This window comes from Eleginops maclovinus, chromosome 12 (genome assembly GCF_036324505.1).
Source record: "Eleginops maclovinus isolate JMC-PN-2008 ecotype Puerto Natales chromosome 12, JC_Emac_rtc_rv5, whole genome shotgun sequence".
In the NCBI taxonomy this organism is placed as follows: domain Eukaryota; kingdom Metazoa; phylum Chordata; class Actinopteri; order Perciformes; family Eleginopidae; genus Eleginops; species Eleginops maclovinus.
This window is the reverse complement of record NC_086360.1, coordinates 29,180,109-29,198,703: the sequence shown is the minus strand read 5'-3', so window position 1 is coordinate 29,198,703 and position 18,595 is coordinate 29,180,109. Positions and strand designations below refer to the sequence as shown.

Below are 18,595 nucleotides of genomic sequence, written 5' to 3'. Positions count from 1 at the left end.
TAGGTTTTCTCATCATTTCGTTTATGATTTCAGAATATAAAGAACACTAAGATTCTGAGAAATATTAATATCATTTTATATTTTTCACATTTATTTTCACTTATTTTAAAATATTCATTTTTATTTATTGTCTGAAAATAAGTCATTCAAACTATATAACCTTTGTGTAAAACAGAAACTCACAGGAAACATGTCTGAACACTCACTGAAATAAGAAAAGTGGAACACATGAGAAACTAAATAAAACGGATCCCTGAAACAAAAGAATGTAATGAAGAAATGTTTAGTAGTTTTTTGGTAAAATATATAACTAACTAAAAGTAATCCGTCAGACTTTCGAAGTTAAATAGTTTCTTGAACCCGGATATAATGTACGCCTTTATTATCAGTTATTTATCCCGCATTTCTCATATCGTGTGTTAAGATACTCTTCTATATGTATATTTTTACTCTTATTTATCCCGTTTTCAACTCATCTGTAATGCCTGTTAACTTTTTGCTGCAGGAACAAAACCATTTCCCAATTCTGGATAAAGAAAATCTAATAATCGGACGAAAGTCATCTCAAGATGTGAGAACGGTTGATCACAGGACGAGGGAGTCTTCAGCCTCACATCGGACATCGGTTTGAAAAACAAAGCCTGATCACTTTAACTATTTGGTTTCGTTTTGTGCCACGTGTTGGTGTTGTGCATCAGAGAGATGAAGACACGAGTCAGAAAGAACGAGCCTGTTTATTAGCCCTCATGTTAATCATCAACATCATCCATCTTCCTCTCCCTCGGCCACCGACAGTCTCGTGGCTCGGGTTCATACACAACTCTATCTGTCAATAGAATCTAATAGAAAAATCTGCAGGTTACAGTTAGGACGTCTGTCCATTAGAAAAACAACAGAAACCAAGAAACCAAAAAGCTCCCCGTCACCCCTTCAGGACGAGGGGTGGGGGCGAGGAAGATCTAAAACCGGGGCGGACCGGCGACTGTGGCCAGTCTCGGGATTTTGGGGGCTCAGCCGGGATCACGTTAAACCCGAAACCTTGACCTGAGACTGGACACCAACCCACCGTCCTCTCCGGTGATTTTTAATTAATTCCCGGGGAGTAAAGCCCCGTCACTACAGCTCTCCTCGTCTCGGAGTCGCCACGCTAACGGGCTGCGGGAGCGTTCAACACGACGACAACGCTCACATGGTCCGATTACAGACACATGAAAAGTCCCGGCAGCTTTTTAGAAACGTGGCGACGTCCGATGAGACGCAGACAGACAAACAGAAGAGATAGAGACAGTTAGCCTAGCAGTCTTGAGAAAATAACACACTCAGCTTCTCTTTGCAAAATCGGTTAGACACAACATGTGAATTAAACAATATCATTTTTAACAGGATAACAAAGTACATTTTTAACTGGAGAGCACCCGCCAGAGAGTGGAAAATTTACACAAACCATATTATCTTATCGACAAACTGAATATTCAAAACTGGAGATTTAAATAGACCCCCTGCACAGGAGAACGCATTATTATCGTCGTCATTATTATTATCATCGTCACACATACAAGAAGCAGAACCACTGATTCAAAACTCAACAGATGCCAGATTTCCCTCAACGCAAGACAAACCTCTCTGTGGTCCGACAGGCGACATCGCTCAAACACACAATGCTAACGAACACGGCTAAAGGCTGGAATTACCCTTCTGCGATGGTACAGAGATGAATGCTAAAGGAGGGCGTTATGGGTGGAACCTGAAACTCTGAACAAAAAAATACTTTGCAGTTGTATACGTTTTTACAAATATCCACAAAAGCGTATCGGAAATAACGTTTGAGAAACATAATCCAGCCTTTACGGACAAACAGCGAACACACACAAACAAAACACACCCTTTGGCTAACAACGTTCACACAGCACAGCTCACAAACACACAGCACCGTTAAACTACAACACACAACGTTTAGCTAACGTAGTCCAGCTGACACATAAGCTAGCTAACTAGCATGTGGCTAATTCAGGGAGATTTTGGAATGCTGACACATTGTTCAAAGATGGTGCTCCCGTAGCTAGCCGCATAACTAACGTAGATGAATGATATTAAGCCAGAATGAGCGACCTTAAATCTTCACATTGTTTCGGCAGTTTGTTGGCAGGTTGTCTTAGCTTCTTTCTAGATAACAAAGAAGAGATTTTGGGGTTTTTTAGAAGTAAATGAAGCTACAAGTTCACAAAACACACAGTTTAGCTAACAAACATCTACGCGCAGTTTAGCTAAAGCGAATAATTTAGCTAAAATTGTTATATTGCTAACAAATTGGAGAGTTTGGAAAAGCTGAGACATATTTAAAGGTGTTGCTCCGTTAGCTTGCTATTGATTGGTATTGTATTAATTGGCCTAAGTAAGTAAACTCTAATTGTTGTACATGGTTACGGCAGTTTCTCAGCAGCTACAACTAGCATCTTTTTAAGTGGCAGAATGGATTTTGGGTTTCACTTAATTCTGATGGAGGTTCTTTGGAGTCACTGGTTTGCTAGTTCTGCAAGTTGTTGTCAAAATGGATGAAATTAAAGTATTTCCTGAGTGACGAGAGCGTCTGTTCTAACTGGGATTTGAGATGTGTCGTCGCTGAAGCAAATCTATCAGAAGAGAAAGAGTTTAGTCTCCGCTTTCTTTCAACCGATGTAAACTCCTAACGCACATGTTCAGTAAAATCGAACCAACACCGCTAACGTAAAATCTGACACCTTTTTACTAAGACACAAAACCAGGGAATCACACACAGCTAACAGAAACAGTCCACCATTCATTCAGCTAGCACACAGTTGAGGTAACGCACATCTTTCTGCTAACAAGCTAGCTCGCCCGTTTAGCTAACGCACAAGCTAATAGAATCAATAACTTCATTGTTCAGCTCCTGACATTTCGTCTACAAACAAATCGGCAAAGTAGAAATACGGAGCCAAGTTACAACAACAATCATAAAGTTTCACTTTGTAAGAAAATAGTAATTTTTCCCCATATTTTAAATTTCATGAAAAGGAACCGTGGTGTCGGCTGGAGGTTCGACCACAGAGAGATCTGGCTTTAGACAACATAATATAGATCGTCATTTATTCATCATCACATCATAAAAACTAAAGAATCACTATAGAGATACAGGAATAAGAACTATCATCAAACCAAAAGAAAACAAACGTGTCATTGCACCTCCAAGATGGCGACTAAACAGGTAAAATTAGATCGAGAACAAACAGACCCAGCGAGCACAAATTTAGTACAAAAAAAACGGTTTTGTCTCTGGTGGTAAAACATTAGATTTCCATCCGGCGCTATTAAAATATTTCTATGCCAAAATAAAAAAAAAGACTGAGTCAACACACAATCTGACGCATGCTTAAAAACATTATCACAAACAAAAATAATAATATCTGATTCTCTTACTCAAGACTGCTAAGCCTCATACCGTTTTCTTATTGGAAAATAAAACTAGACAAAATATAGATTATTATACTGGATTTTTTTTGTTCAAAGCCACACTGATACATCTTTAAGTTCAAGTTTGATAAAAAATAAAACAAAAAGAAAAACCAGGCCTACACCGCGGGGAGCGAGACCAGAGGCTAGTCCGAAAAAATCTGCCCGACAAAATATCGACTTTGTAAAGTTAAAAAACAGAAAAGAAGAGAGTTCGTGATTTTTCAGTTAATCCTTAGTTTTCTCTACAAAAGGAAGGAGGAAGCGGCAGAGCGATGCTAGGAAACCCCGATTCGGTTGCCTGTTGACGACCATCCGAGGCCTTCACCGGTGAGGGAGGGGCCTCTAGTGATCCTGCAGGGACAGGAAGTGACATCACAGGCGCACCGTGTTTACTTTATGATATAAACACCCTCTTTTAAAAATCACATCTGGATTAAATAATGGGAATAATTCAGTTAGACAACTAATGATTTTAACTTGAAACCAACCAATAGCATCGCAGCAGAGTATTTGTTTGGAATAATCATTGTTGACCGTTGGTCTCCTGGTCAGCAGTTCCTACCTGTATCTGGGCGGCGTTCCACAGGTAGGGCTGCTGTCTGTAGTATTCTGCTAACGCTGCGGTGTAGTCCGTCACCGAACTCTGCTGAGACGACTGACCTGAAACACAACGACACGTCAGCTACCAGCTAACGCCCAGCATGTTCAGTCAAAGAAACTGGCTAACACACAGTCACACAAGGGCTAACACACAGGCTAACACACAGTCACACAAGGGCTAACACACAGGCTAACACACAGTCACACAAGGGCTAACACACAGGCTAACACACAGTCACACAAGGGCTAACACACAGGCTAACACACAGTCACACAAGGGCTAACACACAGGCTAATAAGGGCTAACACACAGGCTAACACACAGTCATACAAGGGCTAACACACAGTCACACAAGGGCTAACACACAGTCATACAAGGGCTAACACACAGTCACACAAGGGCTAACACACAGTCACACAAGGGCTAACAAACAGTAAAGCTAACAAACACAGTAAAGCTAACGGACACACAGCAGCATTCAACTACAACACACTTTGTTTTGATAACCGAGTATGGGAGAGAAACAAAGGGATTTTAGCCTCTGCAGACCGTTGACATGCACTAAACACTTATAGGACTACAGGAGAGGAAGCACCGCAGAAGAAGAGCAGGGCCTCTTAAACACCACAGCAGGAGACGTACTCTGTTTCTTGTAGTAGTCCTCCCAGGCCTTACTGTAGTCCGTCATCTGAGGCTGGCTCTGCTGCCCTGCACACACACAACCACACACAAGCACACACAAGCACACACAAGCACACACAAGCACACACAAGCACACACAAGCACAAACCGCTCAGAAAATGGTTTTTACTTTTGGTACCAGAGTAGGAGGGTCATGTGTTTGGGGAGGGGGGGGAGAGGAAATGACACACACTCTTAAATCTGAAGCTAAATACATTTTTAAAATAAATATATATATATAAATATATTCCTGTCAAAGTGTGTGTGTGTGTGTGTGTGTGTGTGTGTGTTACCAGGGTCCTGTTGTCCAGCATTCTGCCAGCTGGTCTGGTAGGTGTTTCCCCAAACGCCGGTCAGGAAGGTCTGTCCGCTGCCACAGCTACACACACATTAACACACTTAGAGTTTCTACACAATATTACAGTTTACAATTTAAAATCACATCCTTTTTTCTTACGATTTAATTCCTTAAACATTTGTACTGTACTTTTTTTCTCTTGTCACTTAATGTCTGAGAAACATCAGACTTTTGTAGTCCTAACTTTAACACTTTATTCTCCAAATATTTAAAAGCTTTTTTGTGATGTTTGTTATTTTTCTCTCCTCAAAACAGTTTGATTCTCAAACAATGTTCATGTTTGTTCCTGATATTTTGGGACTTTATTCTCGGGCTTACTTCTGGTGTGTGGCCGGGCCCTGGGTGAACGGGCTGAAGCCGAAACCTCCGTTACTCATGATCCCTGAACCCTGCGGAGGAGAGACACACATTTATTAAAACTGTAAATAAATCTGAAATGTAATCTCCAGAAAATGTTCAAGTTTAAAAAAAGGAACATTTTCTATAACAATAAGTTAAAGGTTTGGAGTTATGGGATTGCCATAGAAATACATTAAATATGGAAATGAAATATATAAAAAGGAAATGCATTATTACAAGTGGAATAATTAAAACACATATTAGAAATAAAATTCCACCAGTTTGTCCAAATATTGAACTTTAAACTCCTTTTTTAGATTTACACTACGTACTGTATAAAATGATTTTCATTCATTATTTATAAAGGTTTGTTGGACGTTACATTCCTGGGTGCTTTTGTCCATAAATCAATCAATAAAATCCTTCATTTAGGATTTGAAAAAAATAAGAAACTTCGATTTGTGAATTTAAGAATAATTTTACTTTAAAATATATATTTATTTTAGTAATCTAATTACTAATTACTAATTAATATTTTTCATTTATTCCTTTATATGTTCCCTGTTTTTTTATGTTTCTATTACTTTAATAGATTTATTGTTTTTATGACTCTGGTGAGGCGGTGCGTTTGTTTTCAGAGGTGTTAGCAGAGAACACGGTTTAGGTGCGTTTGTTTTGTGTACCCCGATCTTGTCGTCTATGAGCTGGCGGGCCAGGTCCATCTGCTGGGCGGTGCCTCTGATGGTGAAGACTCGGGTGTTGGGGTCGGTGGATGGTGGGGGATTCCTCTGCAGCTCCACGTGAGCTCCAGACTGCTGGTTAATACTCTTTATGGTTTCTCCTCCTGCAACACACACATCAGTTATTTACATAAACTGAAGCAGGGATGTCTGTAGTGGACCCTGAAGGCAGCATCTCCCTGGTTCCACGGTCACACGACTTCACCTCACCACCGCTAAACTAAAGGAGGCTAATGTTGGGCTATAAAGGAACTACAGCACGGTCACATGACTTCACCTCACCACCGCTAAGCTAAAGGAGGCTAATGTTGGGCTATAAAGGAACTACAGCACGGTCACACGACTTCACCTCACCACCGCTAAACTAAAGGAGGCTAATGTTGGACTATAAAGGAACTACAGCACGGTCACACGACTTCACCTCACCACCGCTAAACTAAAGGAGGCTAATGTTGGGCTATAAAGGAACTACAGCACGGTCACATGACTTCACGTCTCCACCGCTAAGCTAAAGGAGGCTAATGTTGGGCTATAAAGGAACTACAGCACGGTCACATGACTTCACGTCACCACCGCTAAGCTAAAGGTGGCTAATGTTGGGCTATAAAGGAACTACAGCACGGTCACATGACTTCACGTCTCCACCGCTAAGCTAAAGGAGGCTAATGTTGGGCTATAAAGGAACTACAGCACGGTCACATGACTTCACGTCTCCACCGCTAAGCTAAAGGAGGCTAATGTTGGGCTATAAAGGAACTACAGCACGGTCACATGACTTCACGTCACCACCGCTAAGCTAAAGGAGGCTAATGTTGGGCTATAGAGGAACTACAGCACGGTCACATGACTTCACGTCACCACCGCTAAGCTAAAGGAGGCTAATGTTGGACACTTGTTAGCAACGTTTCGGAAATCCTGACGTATTTCATGTCGTAAGACAAAATGTTAAAATCTTGTGGTAACCACAACAAGTGTGTTCAAATTGATTTAAAATGCTAAGTTATAGAAGCTAAAGAGCACGTTTTATCTTAAAATATCAGACCTGTATTTGTTGGTCTTACTGCACAGAGCCTGTAGTTTGTTGGGATATCTGCAGCCTGTGAAAAGGGGCTCTAACCCTTAAAGAAAAACCCAACAATGGAAAACAGCAAGCCCCACTCTTTATCTACTTAAAAAACGCTTAAGAACATCAGCCATTCATCGCTGTGTGTGTGTGGAGGTCAAGAGGGTCGAGCAGCAGCTTTCAAAATAAAAGATACAAAACGAAACAGAAATGTCAAGTACCCGACGTTTGGACACCATATGGTCTGTTTCTGTGCGTCTGGTGCCCCATTGTTAGAGGAGACCTTCTATTGGACAATACTCATGAATGGCACACACACACACACACACACACACACACACACACACACACACACACACACACACACACACACACACACACACACACACACACACACACACACACACACACACACACACACACACACACACACACACACACACACACACACACACACACACACACACACACACACACACACACACACACACACACACACACACACACACACACACACACACACACACACACAGCTTCAGATTCACGTGAAATAAAACAAATACATATAATTTTAAATAAATTACAGAAACATAAAACATGAATCTTTAAGTAAAAATCATTAAACACTAAAGACATGTTTCTAATTTAGATTTAGTAGAAAACATGAAAAATATTGAGTCGATAAAACTAAGAAGTAGTTGATGAATGATAAACACTTTGTTTTAATTGTACTTATTTAATAAAGACCTTAATGTCTCAAAGTCGATCAGGATAATAATTAATGCTAAAATAACTTCAACAGAAACACAAACTGGGTGTATTCTGAATTTACACATTTAGAAAAACTATAATCAAAATAGTTTTTAATCGAAGATTTAGGAAAACAGGTCTATTTAAATCGGAGCGAAAAGAATAAATCAGTTAATTGGTAATTAACACAGAAACAAAGAGGGAGGAAGGGGAGGAAGAGGAGGAAGAAGAGGAGGAGGAAGAAGATGACGAGTAGCATTGACATGAGTCAGTCTGGAAGTCAATGGTTTTCTGGATGTGGTTGTGGTGGAATTGTCCGACCATCAGCTCCTATTGTCTCCTCATAACCTCTATTCCTTGACCTCTGTCTGAGACGTCAAGGGGTTAAGGAATAGTGGATAACAGAATTCAAAAGGACTTAGGAGAAGAGACTGCGGTGCTTCACTGACACTTTCCTACGTCTTTATGATGTCATTACTGAGCGCCTGCTGTGGGGAAACTACCGCTCTCTTTAGAGACTACAGAAAGACTCTGGAGAGGGCACTCTGACTCCGACGGTGAAGTTTGAGGCTCTATGAACGAGGAAAACAGAGACATATGCATCGTGAGGTTGGAATTGAAATAAAAAAGTAGAGTGAAATGTATGTCTGACCTTTGCCGATGACCAGGCCGCACTTGTCGGCGGGGATGGTGTAGGTCACTTCCTGTAGCGGCCCGGGGGATCCCATCGTCCAATCACCACGGCCCCTGATCCTGCCACTGCGCAGCGCCGAGCCAAACCCGTCACGCTCCTGCAGAAACAATGCATTAAGGAGACAGTATTTTAACGCTAGAAGCAGACATTTGCAGTTATTTCCTGACAATGTTTTTTATTCTGAGAAAAAAATCTGAATTCTGTCTTTTTTTCTCAGAACAAAAAAAAATCTAATTTTCTGAAAATATTAAAAATTTACTTCAATCTTTTTCTTCTTAACATCTCATAGTTACAAACACAAACGTATTTATTTTCCGCCTTTATACATTTTCTGGTGAGACTGTTTGAATTCTGACTTTCTAAGAACAATTTATTACAATTCTGAGATTTCTGAAAGTAAATCTCAGAATTGTGAAAAGCTGTTTTGTCAGAACTCAGTTTCTTCTTTTGGTCGGATCTATAAAACAACAAATGAAATCACCCAAATGTGGCCCTAACCCTCTCCCAGACAAATATATAAACTTCACATAGAAATGAGAAATAAGGAAACGGAAGGAAAAATATTACATATAATTCCGGTGTTATGAGCAGAACAGCTTCAGATATTTAAACAGAGTTTTTAAAAACATTTAAAATCACGAGCAGACATTTACATGTTTCTACAGGTGTGTGTTACCTGTGCGGTCTGGATCAGCTCGTTGATCAGGTGCACGGCGTGCTGGCAGCGATCCGGTTGTCCCATCACCATGGCAACACGCTCCGGACTGATGCCGTCATCTGCAGCGAGAGGTCAGAGGTCAACAAGAGACCTTAATGTGGATTCTCTGGTGTAAACAGACCATAATACTCTGGATTCTCTGGTGTAAACAGACCATAATACTCTGGATTCTCTGGTGTAAACAGACCTGCTTTGAACTGGATTCTGACTCCAGCATCATTCTGGATCTTCTTGATCATTTCTCCGTTCCTGCCGATCACGATGCCCACAGCGAACCTGGGAACTGGGACCTGCAGAGAGACGGACTAAACATGTATGAAACTTTTAAAGAGTGACTCAAGAGAAATGGGACCCTTTTAAAAACACGCTAGCTGCTAACACAAGCTAGGGGGTGTGTTTGTTTGTTTGTGCCGTACGTCCAGGCTGGCTCCTCCCAGGCGGGCGCTGAAGTCACTGCGTCCTGACCGGAAATCTCCATCCTTCTCTCGGATCACCTCCAACACCAGCTCCCTCGCCGCCTGCAGGAGCAAAGGCGCCATGTTGGATATAAGCACAGTCACATGACTTCACGTCTCCACCGCTAAGCTAAAGGCGGCTAATGTTGGGCTATAGAGGAACTACAGCACGGTCACATGACTTGAGGTCACCACCGCTAAGCTAAAGGCGGCTAATGTTGGGCTATAGAGGAACTACAGCACGGTCACATGACTTGAGGTCACCACCGCTAAGCTAAAGGCGGCTAATGTTGGGCTATAGAGGAACTACAGCACGGTCACATGACTTCACGTCTCCACCGCTAAGCTAAAGGCGGCTAATGTTGGGCTATAGAGGAACTACAGCACGGTCACATGACTTGAGGTCACCACCGCTAAGCTAAAGGAGGCTAATGTTGGGCTATAGAGGAACTACAGCACGGTCACATGACTTCACGTCACCACCGCTAAGCTAAAGGAGGCTAATGTTGGGCTATAAAGGAACTACAGCACGGTCACATGACTTCACCTCTCCACCGCTAAGCTAAAGGCGGCTAATGTTGGCTAAGATTACGTTTAGTTGTCTCATTTAGACACTTGTTAGCAACCAGTGTTTTTAAATGTGAGGTGTTTCAACCCTCATTCTTGATGTTGGTTTGGTGTGTGTCAAGAATAACAGGAAACAGATCGTGTGTTATTACCTGCACTTTGTACGGGTCTCCAGAGATGCGCAGAGGTTTGTCGGCTCCTGTCGGCATCGGCCCGTCCTGAATCATCATCATCTTCACCCCGGCTCGCTCCTGACACACACACACACACACACACACGCTGATATCTTGTGCTCTATATACTTTATGTGCAATAACCATAATCATTTGTACAAAAACATAATTTGAATAATATCTCAGACTTTAACGTGTGTGTGTGTGTGTGTGTGTATACCTGCAGCTGTTTGATGGTGTCACCCCCCCGCCCGATCACCAGCCCCACCTTGCTGGCGGGGATCAGCATCTCCTGCACCGACGCGCCGCCTTCTCCTCCGTCTCCGTGGAAACCAGGACCGTTCCTGCAGCGCTCCACGATCTGCACCAGGAGACGCTTCGCCTGCCTACACACACACACACACACACACACACACACACACACACACACACACACACACACACACACACACACACACACACACACACACACACACACACACACACACACACACACACACACACACACACACACACATTAGTATTATTATTTTTATGTTCTCATTACTAATACCAATATAAATAATGTTAATCACGATAATAAAATGAAGATGTCTGAAACAAAATAAATACAATATATTTTCCACCATAACAAACGTCTTCTGCCCACAGGTCATCAGGCTTGTGAACATGCTACCCCCCCCTCACAAATCTTGAACATGTTTAAAAACTGAAGGTATTGTTTTGATCCAACATACGAGCAGCACAGATAACAAGAAGCGTGACTTCTTTAAATGACAAACATCTAAATCCCCGTGCAAGACGTCAGCCTCGTGTCTCACACCTAACAGTTTCACACAAAGGAATAAAAAAACTCACTCGATGCTCTCTGGAGTTCCAGTCAGGGAACAAGGCCGCTCCATCAGACCTCCGCTGTCTGCACACACACATATTAAAGAGTTCATTACATGTTCAAAGCAACAAACAACAAAGCTGTAACACACTAAACGTGTTGCCTGAATATATTCTCATAGTTTTTAAACGTAGAAAAACAAAGTTAGACATTTATCTCGGCGGCACAATATGGAAACCAAGTATAAATGGGATTCATTAGTTGTGTTATTGCAATCACAGAGGTTTCTCTAGAGAGATATAGTATGAGTTGCACCAAATAAGGAGGGTTTATTTATAATTTGTCCTTTAAAGAGGGCCTGTACTTCTTCCATGGTGTTCCCTCTCCTGTAGTTCTTTAGGTGTTAGTGCATGTGAATGGTCTGCAGAGGCTAAAATCCCTCCAGAGGGAGTCGTGACGCCATAGCAGACACACTATGGATCCGATTTGAGGAACAGGAAGTCAGATTTTTACTCCTTTCCATCTGATTGTTTGTAGGACCGACCTGAAGCGATCTGGATCTTGCAGCCGGACTCCAGCTGGATCCTGGTGATCTGCTCCCCGCCTCGTCCGATAACTGCGGGAGAGACGTTAGCTTAAAGTTAGCCGTGCACATACCTCACCTAACCTGCACAGGAAATGTTTTATCATTCTTTCCACTGGTTTCCACTGAGGTTCTTTAATATATTTGTACTTTACATCGACCCATTCTCACCTGAGCTGGAACATAACACCTAACTGAAGGACAATAAAATAACAATCAACAAGTTTCATGTGTTTATAGAGCGCCTTTTGAGCAAGCTGCACACCAGGTGTTTATCAATATGACAGAAACACAACCTCTGATTAAGTTAGATATTGTACGGAGGCCGACAAGAGGAACGCACTGCATCTTCAGAGAGGACAAAGATATAGAAACTCAAATCAGAACTCATACAGAAACATCTGCAGCAGCTCTTCAACACATGCAGCATCTAGAGAACATTCAGCAGAGGAAACATGAGCAGTTTACTGAAAGCTGCAGAAACCAAACGCTGCAAGAAGCTCCAACACAACGGAGACCAGGGGACACTAAAGAGAGACGCACACAGCTGGAGACCAGGGGACACTAAAGAGAGACGCACACAGCTGGAGACCAGGGGACACTGAAGAGAGACGCACACAGCTGGAGACCAGGGGACACTAAAGAGAGACGCACACAGCTGAAGACCAGAGGACACTAAAGAGAGACGCACACAGCTGGAGACCAGAGGACACTAAAGAGAGACGCACACAGCTGGAGACCAGGGGACACTAAAGAGAGACGCACACAGCTGGAGACCAGGGGACACTAAAGAGAGACGCACACAGCTGGAGACCAGGGGACACTAAAGAGAGACGCACACAGCTGGAGACCAGGGGACACTAAAGAGAGACGCACACAGCTGGAGACCAGGGGACACTAAAGAGAGACGCACACAGCTGGAGACCAGGGGACACTAAAGAGAGACGCACACAGCTGGAGACCAGGGGACACTAAAGAGAGACGCACACAGCTGGAGACCAGGGGACACTAAAGAGAGACGCACACAGCTGGAGACCAGGGGACACTGAAGAGAGACGAACACAGCTGGAGACCAGGGGACACTAAAGAGAGACGCACACAGCTGGAGACCAGGGGACACTAAAGAGAGACGCACACAGCTGGAGACCAGGGGACACTAAAGAGAGACGCACACAGCTGGAGACCAGGGGACACTAAAGAGAGACGCACACAGCTGGAGACCAGGGGACACTAAAGAGAGACGCACACAGCTGGAGACCAGGGGACACTAAAGAGAGACGCACACAGCTGGGACCAGAGCACTGGGTGACGTTCAGGATCATAAAGCTGGACAAGTGTATCTGTCTGCGAGTCTGTCTTAGAACTGGAAGTGTGTGTCAGGATATCTGAAGGTTAGCTACGTTAGCGAGCTGACAGCAGATCTGCAGTGACATCAGAAGTTGTCATGTGATCACTTTGTTAAAATAAGACCAGAAAACATTTCAGGTGAGTTTCCAACAAGCTGCAGCTCGTTTGCTCCTGTCGGCCTCCGTAACGTTGTGTACTAAATGCAAAAGTCAGAATTGATCCAGAAAGGATGAAGAAGATAGATGATGAAGTGAGAGGAGAGCAGCGGGAGGCAGCGAGAGGTCGGAGGTCATACTCACTGAAGCCCACCATCCTGTCGGGGACCTTGTAATCCTCTGTGATTACCCTGCTGCACACACACACACACACACACACACACACAGATACACATTAACACCCCGGTCACAGTGTGTATACGCGAGTGTGTCAATAAGTGATTATGTTGATGCTGGAGAACAGATCTATAAACACTTATCTACCGTTACAGTGATCTCTATTAGCAAACACAAATCTGATGCTGAACACACGTCATTACCCCACTGCTGTGTGTGTGTGTGTGTGTGTGTGTGTGAACAATAAGTGCTGCTGGTGGTACCTTTGATGCCCCATGGCTGCTAGCTGGTTTCCTACTGAGAGACAGAGACAAACATTAGACATGAATGCATTTGTGTTCTCCATTATAGCTGACACGATGCTAAGCTAAGCCGAAGCTAAGGTATGTTTGTGCAACACCAGAAGATGCATCGGGGGAAGGGAGAACTTGTTCACTAAGGTATTGCGACCTAAATGCACCCTTAAGTCTGATATAACATGCAGAAATGTGGTTTTTGATTGCAGCGATTCTTGATATTCACTTGATTCATCAGAACAATAAATGCTATGTTATTAGCATACCATTTGCATAGGGTTAGCATTTATGTTAGGAAGTGAAACAGGTCATTTCCTGCTCTAACATCTATTCTATATCGCAGGGAAGAGCTCAAGATGTATTCGTTAATCAATAAAAGACTAAATTGGGACATTTTTAAAAAAGTATGTAAGGATGTATGTTAAGAGTTGACTGGTGCCGCTCACCTCCATCTTCTCCGGGTCGCTTCTGTCCGGGGAAGTAGAGCGAGGGCTCCACGCTTCCTGAGGAGCTGTTCAGGTGAGACATGGCTTCTCCGCCCATCTTACCCACCATCTGAACACACAGAGAAACACACCTGTAACACCTCCTAGGAGTCAGCGGACGCTCACAAGGATGTCTTAGCAGCAGAGCTATCAGCACAAGGTCTTCCAAGTCAAAACTCAAATCGGATTCAATTCAAGCTTCGTTTTGAAAAAAACACATTTTGTGGAAGAAGCCTCGAGTTCAGTGGATTGTCACCCGAGAAATGTAAGTATTTTCTTGGTTATTCTACTTTAGATTTAGCCGTGTGCTTCTGGAGGACTTTTGCACACTTCCAAATACGACTATTTCCTAAACAGTATGTCTTGTAAATGTTCAATCTATTTTATATCTTCTTCAGTTTTTAGCCTTTAATATGCATTCAGGCATTTTCTCATGTCCAAATGCTGGATAATAAACCCGTTGATAGTTAAGTAAACAACCAAATAATGGACCATCACTCAGACCTTGAGCGCGAGAATCTGTAGAGGTTAAAATAAAATCTGTCTTCAGTCAAAATCGGAACACAGCATTTGTCCTGTAAAAGTAAATATTTCCTGCACGATTTTATTTATACTGAACAATATTCAGGGTATCAAGAATTTAAATTGTGTTTTTTAATCAAATGCTTAATTTCTGGAGCTGCCAACAAGATTTAAAGGCTGATTTAGTTGAGTTTAAAACTATAACGCGAGTCAATAAAGCACCAGGTGTGTCCAGGTGTGTCTTCAGGTCGTCCGGTGAGAATCTGTCTGCTTCCTGTTGCTCTATTTTTATCATTCAAACACTCAAGGTTACCTCCCTGTGCGTGAGTGTGTGCGTGTGTGTTGCAAGTGAAGGCGAGGTCAGTTAGCGGTTACTGACTCGATGGACGCGTTTGTAGCGTGAGGTTGATAACCTGCAGAGGTTAGTGTTGTTAAAGAATCTACTCTTAAATTAAGAATGACAAGCATTCCTCGGGGTTAGCTCTGCTCCTTCGTGTCGTTTCTTAAAGTTAATAATCCAAACATTTCATTTTACGTATTTAAACATTAAAGGTTTAACAGAAACTACTCTATCCCCAAATGTGAAGCTAAAGCTAGCAGTTACAGCAGCTACGTGATGATGCAACATCAGAATATATCAGAGGGCGATCCTGTGGCGCTGATCTCGTTTATCAGAAATAGGAATGTTGGCGGACGTAAGCGACAACAACGTGAAGTCTGAGCTCTGTAAAAACAAAGCGGCCTCTGCCGTCTGACCAGACATCTGACCCCATCTTCATATTTCTGGACTCAGTAAACCCTTTCTGACCCTCAGAGAGATGGTTTTCTGGCAGCACTTGGCATTTTGGTTTGAAGGCGCACGCCCCCAGAGAGAGGAGCAGAGACCCTGATACTGGTTCAGAGGAAACTCTGATATTTAAACGTTTTATTAAAAAAAAATCTGGTCAGACAGTTTAATATTTCGAGAGTTTGTCAAACAAATCAACACGATGCGAGGTGTTAACAGGAGTTTATAAACTACAGTTTGGGTATTTTCTTATTCCTATTTTACCCTCGGAGGCGTGACAGAAAATATATTGAGTTAGACGTAGGCAAACTAATGTTTTAAAATAGTTTTTTAATTGATCAAACATATCATTTAGGAAAGATCCTGCTGCGTTATTTAGAATATTATTTCACTATTTTCATCGGGTTAGTTTGCAGGAAGTTTGTGAACGGATGCTTTCATATATTTAAAAATAATAATAATCTGAGATACAGACATGAGACAGTTTCTAAAAGAACAGAATATATTTAAAGAAGTTCTACTTTAAGAAGACAACCTGTGCAGCTGGATGTCAGGAACACACAGACAGATAATCAGGCAGAGGAGAGGGCAGTGCATGTCTCTCTTTGCTACCTGTCAGTCTCTCTCTCTGTCTGTTACCTACCTACCTGTCAGTCTGTCGGTCAGTAACCTACCTTCATGTCTGTCTCTCTAAATGACTCTCTGTCTTCCTAACTGTCTCCCTGCCTGTCTGTCTCTCTGCCTATCTGTCTATAGGCGCAGACACACCTCCCCTCCTATATATGGGTCTGTTGCATAACCTATCCAACTTACAGTAAACACCTTTAAGTGGAGGAGGGGAGGGGGGGTTAACGCTGTATATTAACTGCGGGAAACCGAGTGTGATCCCCGGCATGGAGCTGGTGTCCCCCCCGGGCCTCGGAGCCCCGTAGCTCCGTGTTTCTCACCAACAGGTTGCCTGCTGCCTCAGTGACACGTGTGGCCAAACTTCTGTCCTGCCCCCCCCCCCCTCGCCTCCACCACACACACTCTCACACACACTCAGCCCGACTCCCCTGCACTCCCCTCGGGGTGACAGCTCCACAAACTGACCCTAAAGTCCCCCCATTGTCACGCCGGATAAAGAGCCCCTAAAACCGGCCACAAGTTCCCCCTCTGTGCAATGCTAGTTAGCTCGATGCTAGCGAGTGTTTGACGGAGCGCAGAAGTTGGGAGTTAGCAGCCGACACACAAACACGGGAAATACCGAATAAAAGTGCTTTGGCTCGATCTAAACGGACCGGAACGGGTGTGTGTGGAGCCCCGGTGTTGTTGTTTACCTGCCGGGCCCTCTGTAAAACATCGGCTAGGCCGTCTGACTTCAGCCCCGGCTGGTTCATCGAGGCCTGTCCCTGCACCAGCTCCGCCATCATAGCGCCACTCAGCTAGCCGTTAGCTGTTAGCTGTTAGCAGGATTAGCTTGAGGTGCTAACTGTGCTCCCGTCAGAGAGAGAGAGAGTTACAGAGGTAGGAGGTATCACTCTGCAAGGAAAAACAAGACACAGAGAGGAAGTAGATCCCTGTAAACAACGACACAGTGGTGGACAGCGGTAGAAGTACTCAGGTCTTGTACTTCAGTAAAACCGACAGTAAAAGTAGTCATTGTGCTGACTGGTCCAATTCAGAGTCATATATGATATGTTTAATAATTATTTGTCATTAAAATGTTATCAAAAAAGTTTATAGTTTGTGTGTCTTTTTTAATTGTTTTGATTTCAACATCTTTTTTATTTTATTTGTTTTAATATAATGTTTTAATTTCGTCATTGATTTGTTTACTTGTCTCTTTTTTGCATTTACTTATAATTTTTTTGTTAAAATCTGAAATCTATGTCTATTTGAACATAAAAAACGGATTTGTTAATAATATATAATTGCCCAAAATATAACAATAAGTTAATTTGAGCAATGAACATAAAATACAAAGTGTTCATGTAAGGAAACACACACTTCTAATTAATATACCGATGTAATTTGGATTTCATTCACTTCAGTAAGTTGTCTTCCAGTCACCGTGTTGGAAGTATAATATTTGATACCATTTATTTATAATGAGATCAGAAAGTAAAATTTGAATGTCTGATCAGTCTTTGTTTTTAGCTACAGAGTGGATCCTGCTGTTTCTAGAGGATCTCTGACGCTGCTCAGCTGTTGGCATCACACGGCTCTATTTCCGCTTCCGCGTTCAGTCACGTGGTCCCAGCAGCTCCACAGGTGGAGAGCAGAGTGAACTTTAAATAGAATAAGAAGAGGAGGAGGAAGAAGAAGAGTTATACATCACGTGGTTAATCTTATTTTCCTTCATTATTTGATGTTCTGTTGCTCTACGTGAGGTCAGGACAGACAACAAAACAAGCAAACAAAGTATTACGGAAATATAATCATAAAAAGTCGATTTAATTTATTGAAAACACTGAAGATCTAACAAGATTTAACATACGTCATTAAACCAATCATTTAAATGCACCTCATAATTGTTTTAAATGTATTGTGATTGTTATACACAACCTCAAGATATGCAGACACTCATAAGTATTATTGTTCATTTCATTCTATTTATATTTGACCTGTAATTATAATTCGTTAATTTTTTTATGACTGTTTTATTTTTATTACAATAAATAAATAAAGGTGTTTTGCATTTTAACCCCAGATTAACAACATCAGAACATATCATAAATAAAAATATAATACTATGCAAATCATACATATATACCCCAACCGAATATTTTAGATCAAATAAACAAAGGTGGTTAAAACAA

General features: G+C 42.3%; 1 protein-coding gene across 4 annotated transcripts; it reads right to left on the bottom strand.

Moving 5' to 3' along the window:
- Positions 1–715: 715 nt before the first annotated feature.
- Positions 716–17,346, bottom strand: LOC134873395 (far upstream element-binding protein 3-like). 4 transcript variants are annotated; one of them, XM_063896954.1, is made up of 18 exons: positions 17,114–17,346; positions 14,447–14,555; positions 13,968–13,998; positions 13,672–13,721; positions 11,987–12,058; positions 11,469–11,526; positions 10,831–10,996; positions 10,590–10,688; positions 9,832–9,933; positions 9,603–9,720; positions 9,374–9,474; positions 8,656–8,794; positions 6,134–6,294; positions 5,430–5,500; positions 5,047–5,132; positions 4,715–4,780; positions 3,960–4,131; positions 716–3,822 (listed from the first exon to the last, which is right to left on the bottom strand). In XM_063896954.1, the coding sequence occupies exons 1-17, from the start codon at positions 17,204–17,206 to the stop codon at positions 3,995–3,997; spliced, it is 1,659 nt and encodes a 552-aa protein (XP_063753024.1). In that variant the 5' UTR covers positions 17,207–17,346; the 3' UTR covers positions 716–3,822; positions 3,960–3,994. The 4 variants fall into 4 exon arrangements, with proteins under 4 accessions (XP_063753024.1, XP_063753025.1, XP_063753022.1 ...); XM_063896955.1 differs by having other exon boundaries at positions 9,603–9,705; positions 13,968–14,001; positions 17,114–17,345; XM_063896952.1 differs by having other exon boundaries at positions 13,968–14,001; positions 17,114–17,343.
- Positions 17,347–18,595: the final 1,249 nt, after the last annotated feature.

Coding starts and splice junctions, on each gene's coding strand:
- LOC134873395 (XM_063896952.1), bottom strand. CDS start 17,206: ATGATGGCGGAGCTGGTGCAGGGACAGGCCTCGATGAACCAGCCGGGG. Junction 9,721..9,831: donor TGGGAGGAGCCAGCCTGGAC/GTACGGCACAAA, acceptor ATACATGTTTAG/TCCGTCTCTCTGCAGGTCCC. Junction 4,132..4,714: donor GGACTACTACAAGAAACAGA/GTACGTCTCCTG, acceptor GTTGTGTTTCAG/GTCAGTCGTCTCAGCAGAGT.